At 39.5% G+C, this 9851-nt stretch overlaps 1 protein-coding gene across 1 annotated transcript; it reads left to right on the top strand.

Annotated features, from left to right (window-relative positions):
• Positions 1-1267: 1267 nt before the first annotated feature.
• snai2 (snail family zinc finger 2) lies at positions 1268-3684 on the top strand. The gene is made up of 3 exons (XM_023403738.2): positions 1268-1510; positions 1742-2263; positions 2719-3684. The coding sequence occupies exons 1-3, from the start codon at positions 1432-1434 to the stop codon at positions 2898-2900; spliced, it is 783 nt and encodes a 260-aa protein (XP_023259506.1). The 5' UTR covers positions 1268-1431; the 3' UTR covers positions 2901-3684.
• The last annotated feature ends 6167 nt before the right edge of the window (positions 3685-9851 follow it).

Raw genomic sequence — 9851 nt, 5'->3', positions numbered from 1 at the left:
ATAACCTTCCCTTCCTTTTATAATCCAAGCAGGCACAAAGGGAAACTATTCATGATCTGCAATTATGTTTTCTAGATAAGATAAGCGGTTCACAATTAACTTAAGGCTTGCCCCAGACAGAGATTTTCATATCTGCTGACCTAGCCAATCAAACTGCTCTAGGAGCTGCTTTTCAATATCACCATAGCTAAGCCTTTGCCTTTGTGTTGCTTTTACCCTCTGCCTTGTTACTTTTAGATACACAACTCACGCCTCTCTCTCAGAAGAGCTGAGTTGAACACAAGGGGGCGTAGACTGCTAAGTTTGCGTCTCCTCATCCAGTTCAGCAAGAGCAGCAAGGGGGATAAATTTGATTATGATATCATGTCTGACCTTGAGAGGGAACTACACTTAAATTTACATTTCAAGGAGGAATGCCTTATTGCATTATTGGCAGGGAAATGTGTGGCTTTCTCCACACACAACTGCATTAGGAAGAGCCATCCTTTGGCAAAGCCACAGAATGACAATGTGGATGCAGCAACGATGCAGTTTGGTCCAGTGGCCGGTTTGAGCATTCATCATGGAGCCACAGATTTGTCAGTTCAGTAGATGTGGAGATAAAAATATCCAAACACGTCGACGACAAACCTTCCATCTTCCTTCAATCCAGTCATTATCATCATCATTAGGGCTGCTGCTGTTGGTGGGAGTATTCTCCAATTCAAATATGCCACCCATGCAGGATAATCAAGTCCCCAGAGGTTTATAACACAACAATCATCAGTGACACAGTGCATGCAGTGCTATGATTACATTAGCAATGACATTTTAAACAATCCTGTCTACCTCTCCCTGAGGCACTTCTTCTTTTTCTTCCCCTAGCACTTCATTCTTTCATGATCTGTCTGAGGTTGAAAGAATATTTCAAAAATAATTAAAAAATAAAAAATAAAAATAAAAAAATAAAAAAAACCTTTATTCTGCTGCAGCTCTTATTGTCACTCTGGGTAACAACCAGTGGCAACTGCATGATGCCATGAAGACTTGCACACTCGCATCCCTGAAACACTCACAAGTGTAGTACAAAGCACCTGTCTAACTGGAGTGAATGGCACTAACCCAGCCCCTGAGGAGGTTACACGCTCCTATAGGCTAGAAGCACATTTTAAAGCTCCGTGGTAAAGGCGAGATTTAATTGGTTTGAGCTCCCAGTATATGTAAATGGCAGTGGATGGCTCCTCCCATGCACCTGATAGGGAGTATTTACTGCTCTACAGCTACTCACTGCACTGTCTCCAAGAGCGCAGCGCTGCATCATGACACTCCACTGGACTTAAGCAATAAGGATTTCCGCCTTGACACACTAAACTGACGTTCACCGCTATATTTTAAAAGAACAACAACAACAACAACAAAAAGTTTGCCAAAGTTGTCCACTTGTTTTCCAAGATGCCACGCTCTTTCCTGGTCAAGAAACACATAAACTCCGCAAAGAAGCCAAATTATAGTGAATTGGAAAGCCCAACAGGTAAAGTTTTTCAGAGTAAAGGACAAGTGTAACTTTGTGAAAGTTGTTTCTGACATGAAATCAACTTGATACTTCGCGTTCTTTTTTCTTTTTTTCTTTTTTTTTTTACTTCGTAGGAGTTGACATTTTAAAAGCTTTTTGGCCTGTGCTTTGAAATCTGTGCTCTCCACTCAAGCGATGGCAGCCAGCATCCGATCACTTACTTAACTTTTAACTTGTCTTTCTTTTCAGTGTTCTTCACGCCGCACATCTACAAGGGCCTTCCCCTGCCTGTCATCCCCCAGCCGGAGATCCTGAGCCCGGCAGCGTACAGCCCCATCACAGTGTGGACTACCAGCAACTTGCCGCTGTCTCCGCTCCCCAGTGACCTCTCCCCCATCTCTGGATACCCTTCATCGCTCTCCGACACCTCCTCTAAAGACCACAGCGGCTCTGAAAGCCCGAGGAGTGATGAGGACGAGCAGTTGCTGCCCAAGCTGACAGACCCTCACGGAGTGGAGGCAGAGAAATTCCAATGTAGTTTGTGTAGCAAGTCCTACTCCACGTACTCTGGACTGCTCAAGCACAAACAGCTGCACTGCGACGCCCAAACGAGGAAATCCTTCAGCTGTAAATACTGCGAGAAGGAGTATGTTAGCCTGGGAGCTCTCAAAATGCACATCAGGACTCACACCTTGCCTTGTGTTTGCAAAATATGCGGGAAAGCTTTCTCCAGACCGTGGCTGCTCCAAGGACACATCAGGACGCACACCGGTGAGTGACAGTAAGGGAGGGGGGCAAGAGAGGGGCCTCCATGTGTGAAGAGGCTATTAAGTTGTTGTGGGCTTTTGCAGGTACAGATTCGGCCTAATACATAATTTAATAGCCTCTGCAGCTACAGTAGACACTGTTACAAAGCTTACAGCTGTTTTGTAGTGAAGCTGTGCAAGTTACTGTTGTGAAAAACGCTCAGAATGGTATTACTTCCTGCAGGTTTACTTCTAGGGATGTTGAAAAGAAAAAAAAAACTGTTGCCTCTTTTCTTGACAAATGTCATGTCAGCAGCAGAATGTGCTCAGCTCAGTGCCCTTCTCTGTGTTGCAGCCAGCTGAAAAAGAGAAAATACACAATAGGCCACCGTGCCTCTGTGACTATACTATACTTGGATTGAGATATGTGTGTGCACAATCACTGACAATGTCTTCCTTCTCTTTCTCCTCCCTTGACAGGAGAGAAGCCGTTTTCCTGCCCTCACTGCAACAGGGCGTTTGCAGACAGGTCCAATCTCAGGGCGCACCTACAGACCCATTCGGATGTGAAAAAATACCAATGCAAGAACTGCTCCAAAACTTTCTCCAGGATGTCTCTTCTGCACAAGCATGAGGAATCTGGTTGTTGTGTAGCACACTGAACTGAACTGGGATACTTTTCCACCAGCAGAGAACCCCCTCCTCCATTGCTCTGTTACTTAATTTTTTCCAAGCCCAGGAGAACTGTCAGGGAATCACATCCTAGGGGGTTTGGTCCCTAATGTGCAGACTTCTTTTTTTTTTTCTTTTTTTTTTTTTCTACCACCGGTCGATTTCATTTCAAAGTGAGAAATAGCTCTGTGCTCACGTGCTTCTCGTTTCAAGCAGTGTTTCTGTGATTGCAATCAGTGTCGAGCTTTTTCAAACCATGTACTCACCTACCTGTGCTATTCATGCACTTTTCTGCATGTCTAGAATGTTTTATATGCCTTCACAATGTTATCTTCAGTGTTTGTACCAATGTCTCTCAATGGCTGTTATGCAGTCCTCCACTTTTTTAAATGTAACCACACAAACGATACCAAAGGGCGCATTATGAATGACAGTATAAATATAACCAGAGGAATACTGAAGCCATTGTTACTTAGGGAACAAGTGCAAACTTAGTTTTTAGGGAGAAATTATTATAACTTTTGCACAGTCATTAGAAGCAGGTTTGCCAGCACTCAAATAGCAATACAAGTTTTTCTCAAGTGCCTCAATTTTACTTGGCAATAATATGTATTTTTTTGAACAACAGTTTCATTTTATATTTTTATATATTGAATGTAAGCGTGACTGAGATGATTGTATACTGACAGTGAAAACTGTGATGCTGAATGATTTTGATATTTTCATATTTCTCATGACACTTTTAAAAATAAAGTTTCATGACATTTTGTATAATGTTTTTTGGGGGCATTTCTCAAGTTGCCTTTTTTTTTTTTTATCTGTGAAGCTTTCTTGCTGCTGTGCTGTTATAAGCAGGTTCTTTCAGCAGGGCTCAGCAGGATTCGCTGATTTTCACAAGCTTCAAACGGAATAACCTCCACAAAAGTAAATGATATTTAATCCAGCTTGCACCATCTCATGTTATGGAGATGTAAAAAAATAAAATAAAATAAAAATGAGGAGAGAGGTGACTCAGCTCTGAATCAGGCCTGAACCTGTTCCCTGTGAACCTGTCCAGACATCAAACAATCTTGAAATTTAACACATACTAGCTATATTGATCTGCACTCACTTGTTAGACCCTTTGAGGGCACATGACTCTTTCTTTACCCAAGTGTGTGTAAAGTTTAAATGTGAGGGCGTAGCTCTTATCGAAAGTCATTCTAATTTCGAAACTCTTGTCATGAAATTAACCTGAGGGAAATGTTTTCTTTTTTATCTTCCTGCTCAATCACAACAATCACTGCGGGGGCAGAGGGCACTCGGATATCAAGATTTTAATATGTTTTCACAAAAAGCTCACATTTGCATTTGCTTTGACAACCTCCTTGAATTCTGGGATGCTTGCCATCATGGATTAAATAGACTTCCTTCAGCTACATTTTGTTGTCTTTTACCATATGCTGTCTTCTTGCAGCAGATAGAGATTAGAGCACAAAAAGTGCAATGCCTTGGGGGATACAGTCAAAGTTAAACTCTTTCTAACAGACCCCAGAGTGTGTTCCCGTTTGCCCTAATGCCCAAGAGCTGCTGACCTGAAAGATGTGATCTGACAAATAGACACTTGTTTTGCTGGCTGCGAGGGGGCTGAACTCCCCTGTAGGTAGATTTTCCTCACTGTGAGTCATCGTCGAGCTATTCCAGGTGCTCACTGCGGCTCTTTGGTTTGGGCCAGGTGGCTCCAGGGCTCTTCAACCTGGCTGAAAAGCAGGTGCAACCAGGAGGATACAAACCACAGCCACAGGTCCACTGATAGAGTAGAAATACCCCCCCAACCGAATGTGGAAATGTTGAAGGCAGCAGGTCCATGCTGTTGAGATCACTTGCCTCATAAAAGGCAAGTGCCATCACTTAACCTGTAATACTGTTGAGATACTGAAGCTGTTTGTCCTCACTATTGTTTGGAGGATCTAATATCTCAACTTCCATAGGCAGCACTTTATCATGCTGATGTCAGAGAGGGGAAAACACATGAATGCATAATGCCAATTAGCTTCATAATCTTGCAAGATTTCCCTGTTACAACAACAATTAACTGCATGACTGATTTCTCAGATAACAACAACGTGTTAAATGCTTTCCCCTCCAACATGAATATTTGATCTAGCCGTTCTGATGATAGTAGGAGGAGAAGGGGAGGGGAGGGACCAGAAACTTGTTTGTTTTAAAGCATATGGCTATTAGAGGATGTGTTAAAGAATGTGAGATCTAATATTTGTTAGGTGTGGAGACTGTTAATAGTCACACTGTCATGTTTCTCCATGAATGCCAAATGCAGGTAAGATACCCTGTGGGTGTTTTTGCAGTTATATATGAAAAAAAAAAATCACTCCTACTGAAGTATTGTGATGATAAGATGAGATTGGATTTGTTCTGTCCCAAAATTCAACTAAAATGAATATATGTGAGGCATGAATGAAGCGATTTATTATTAGTGCAAATTAGGGCTGCAACTAACTATTAATTTCATTATTGATGTTTATGCTGATGATTTCCTCAATTGACTGATTCATTTCTATCCTTTAAATGTTGGAAGAATTGTGAAAAATGCTTTTAATAATTTCCCCTCAGCCCATGGCGATTTATTCAAATTGCTTATTTTATTGGATCATCAGTCCAAAACACAAAGATAATAATTTTACTCTCATATATGAAGAATCAAGTTCTCTCATTTGCAAAGAGACTGGGGAATGTTTGTAATTTTTTCCTCGACAAATGACTAAAATGATTGATTGATTATTGAAACAGTTCCCAATTGTTTGCTGTCAGGTAATTGATTCATTGACTACTCCAACAAAATATGACTTTTCCACCGTCTTCTTCAGTTTAGTCGTCTATTCATTTCATTTGGTTTGATTTTAGACTGCCATTAAAGCCTCCATTCATAACACTCTTTATTTTATCACACACATTATATCACATGTAAAATAAATGTCCTCACTCTGCACATATAAGTGCCCCCCCGCCGCGAAATGAAAATCCAGAGCAGCCTCAGAGAGCAGTGTGGTAGATCTAACGCAGAGCAGGACTCTCAGAGACCTGCTGACTTTATGGTGAATCAGGGAGTATGATTCCTTTATGGTCATCAAGTGGAACAAATAAAGTTAAGGGTGTCCTCTGAGGTCTGATTGTCTTAGCTGGGAAGTGATCCCCAGCCTTCCTCCCTAACCCCACCACATCAGAACGGCGATGATTGTGTATTCCCCTTCACTCCGACCGCCTGGAGGAATGTTTGCCTGTTTATTGAGTTCCTGCATCTTGTTAAAGACTATTCTCTTTCATTTTCTGTTGTCTCTTCAAGTGACTGGGTAGCTAGTTAGAATGGCGCTGCTTTTCGGCTGGAGGTGCATATTCTCCAGATAATACTGTTTGCCTCTAATTGTGTGGCGTCCTTTGCATCGGCGCTCTATTTGTTGATAAATTGGATTCGTGCAGACCAAGCAAGTATAATTCAATCACCAGGGAAGATGAATTCATTTCAAGCTTTGCTCTGCTTCTTCTAGTCTTATGTATTTATCTCATTAAAGTAAAAGGGTAAATTCAAAGGGGTGAAAATGGTTGTTTAAAGACTTTTAAGAAATTGCATTAAGGAACAGACAAGGCACTGACCACCTCTTTGATGTATGGCAGACATCAGTTGTGTATGATAATGTCCGACTCTCCATGTAGGTCAGAAAAGTTTTTTTTTCTGAAGTGAAGGGTCCAGCAGAGACAGACGAGGCTGTGTTGTCTTAATCAATAGCTTTGTGGTCCCTTTTTGTTGCCTTCTTGTTGTGCATAGGTCAGCTGTCAAAGGATCCTGTGATCATATTTACTTGATTGTATTTCCTCCTTAATGTTCAACCCACTAAACCCCATGACCACAGCTGTAAAAGATCATCTCTGTAAACAACATGGTCCTTTGTGGCCACAGATGATTTGATGGGTTGAAAGTTGACCTTTGTATGAAAGCTTTTCACTCTCCAACAGTTAAATGATAAACCTGTAGCACATTATTTTAAACCTCCCCCATATTTAGCATTGATAAGCCATATATAAACAATTACCAAATGGTTTAACATCATACTTTAGCTGTAAGGAGAGGTAAGAACATTTTTATGTGCTTGTTACTGTATTGGCAGAGGGCAGCAACCAGATGGGAAACTGCACAACAGTTAGAAAGGTTGCACTTTTATTTATATTTTAGCATGACTGTATTCCCCAAAGACAATGTTGCTATCTAACTACATAATACCTCCTAAAACATGCAGATACTTAACTCTGCCCAGAATGTTACATCTCTGGTTTGCTAAGTGTCTGATTGTCTAAAATTATCATTTATTTTGAAATCAGTATTAATTCATTTGCAATATAATACATTTAAATATGCAAATTTAAAGGTGAATTACATACAATTATGTGCATTTTACTGGCGTCAGAAGCTGAGATGGCAATGACTGCCCCTCCGCAGGTGTTTTATTTTCCATCATGACTAGATTTACACTCGCTACTACCTCTTTCAGTTATGTAGACTGACACACAAATATCACCAAAATTTTCAAATAACATCCAGGGAAAAAGTACATTTAGTTTTAGCTTGGGCAAGCTATACTGCACTGCACTTCACATAGCTCTCCATTGTCCACAGAAATTTTAATGGAAAGTTTAATGACATAATATTTTTTTATTTGGTAAAAAGTCCAGGCTTAACTCAACTTTTGCTGCATATGTAAAAAACTGTACAAATATGTACAAACTAGCTGTAACGTCTCATATTTATGTTATATATATATATATATATATATATATATATATATATATATATATTAAATGAAGTGTTCATGTATTTTATTATTTCATTATTCATTTATTTTTCCATAAACGCGTGTTGGGCTCTCATGACAGCTGATGAAGGCCGTGAGATGTCGATGAAATTGAGTCTGAGGTCAATAATGAAGCTGTAAGCTCAACATGCCATCATCACTACATGTTCATAAACATTTAATACATGTTTTATAACACACAGTAAATATTTGTTCATGTGTATAAATGTGTCATTAAATAGCATTACAGCATTGTTACAAAGTGTTATCATTCTGTTTATACACCACCTGCAGATGAGAGGAGTTACTGACAAATACTAAATAAACACAAACTATAACTACAGTATAGTGTATAAACACTTTATCAAGTGTGTGTATACTGTTATTTATTTGAAATACAGAAGGTTAAAGTGTTTCCTGACAAACCGATGTGGACAGATTCTGAAGCATTTTCTAAACCGTTGTGAGTTTTATCCTCATCTTTTGTTTTGCAATTGCGATTAATCTTAGTGTTCGGTCATGCCTTTCCTATCTGAATTCAACTTAATCTTTAGAACATCAATATAGTCTCAAAACATATCAGAGGAGCTGTAACTGCGAACCTTGAAAATGTGACCACCATATAACTATGTTATTTGCTGCTGATGATACAGATGTCAGTTCATTTCAATGAAGCTCTCCAGAGTTGAGTCCCTTTCCTCTGCATCCCTGAGGAATAGAGTCAGCTCAGATGAATAATTTTTTCGCAGAGTCCTCCCTGCTGCTTCTCAGGACAAGGTGACGTTGGACGATCATCAGATATACCAAATACTATTCTGACAGGGACTTCTGAATGGTTTTCAGTTTCACAAAGTGGCGCTGGAGACTTGTGGTTTGATGTGAAGTTGCTGTCACACTAAGTGGGGAGAATCTGTTTTTAATTTAAATAATGATGATGACATTCTTTGAAAAGTGAATGCAGCAAATTGCTCATTTTTAATCCTTTTAGACCTCAGAGCTGCCTTTGACACTGTTGATCATCCAATTTGAATTTGAAAGCCATGAGCACTGGGTGGTATTACCTGCCCCTCGCTTGACTGATTCATCTCCCGCCTCTCACACAGAAACTTTTATTTCACCAGTGGAAACTCATCTTTCTCCTGAGTGAACATCGCATCAGGAGCTGGGCTTCATTTTTGGGCCGACCCTTTTCCTTCCCCCCCTGGGCCATAAATTTAATTTTGTTGCTACCTTGTCATGTTTTCTAATTATGGCCAAATACCTGGGAAAAGCCTCAGAGCTGCTAGAATGGCAATAAACTCTAAAAATAAATACATAAATTGGCAATTTGAGAGTTCATTCTTGGCCTCGGACGAAGTCGTTCAAAAACAATCCCACTATCTTGCTTTTGGTCATATCACATGATCTTCAGTGGATGGATTTTTGCTCAGCTGCCATGGGATTGTATGTTCAAATGTTTCTATATTTTTGAGCACTTTGAGGACTTCTTACTGATGTTGGCTTAAAATTGAGATTGAAAGATCATCGTTGATAAAACAGCCTCACCATAAGGTTCATCTCGTAGCTGTTCTGTAGCATCTTCTTCAGCAGATAGAGCTTAATTGTGATTCAAAACCATGTCAATCACTCTTTTATTCTGTGTAAACCAAGGACACATCCACACTCAAACAGATTAAAATAATTTTTTCCTCTATGTCGACACCAACAACCAAAGGAAATCTTTTCAAAAAGCTCCAGAAAAAAAGAAAAACATGAAATGCCTGAGTTTGTATAACAAGAAGTGGGAAGTTTTCTTTTCATGACATGGGAAACTTTAAAAAAAATATATATTTTAGGTATATTTTTTTGGTAAAACAAAGTCAATTTGAATATTTTTTATCCCTATAGCACCGTAATATGTGTAGCACCTGTTCTACTTTATAAATACTACAAATAGATAGACATTGGAAGTATTTCATTTTGTATTCACAACAAGAAAACGGTTTTGATCATTATTTTCCACAGCAGCATTTTCAAAAACATGAAATATTAATATTTTCCTCATTTAGTAAGACAACACAAAACTTGGTTTGCCTCGTTCAGGGGATGTTTTGACAGCCA

Source organism: Seriola lalandi, unplaced genomic scaffold (assembly GCF_002814215.2).
Source record: "Seriola lalandi dorsalis isolate HSWRI2012SDOR001 ecotype SW California unplaced genomic scaffold, Sedor1 jcf7180002054182, whole genome shotgun sequence".
Classification (NCBI taxonomy): Eukaryota; Metazoa; Chordata; class Actinopteri; order Carangiformes; family Carangidae; genus Seriola; species Seriola lalandi.
The sequence above is the reverse complement of the archived record's forward strand: the minus strand, read 5'-3'. Positions and strand labels throughout refer to the sequence as shown.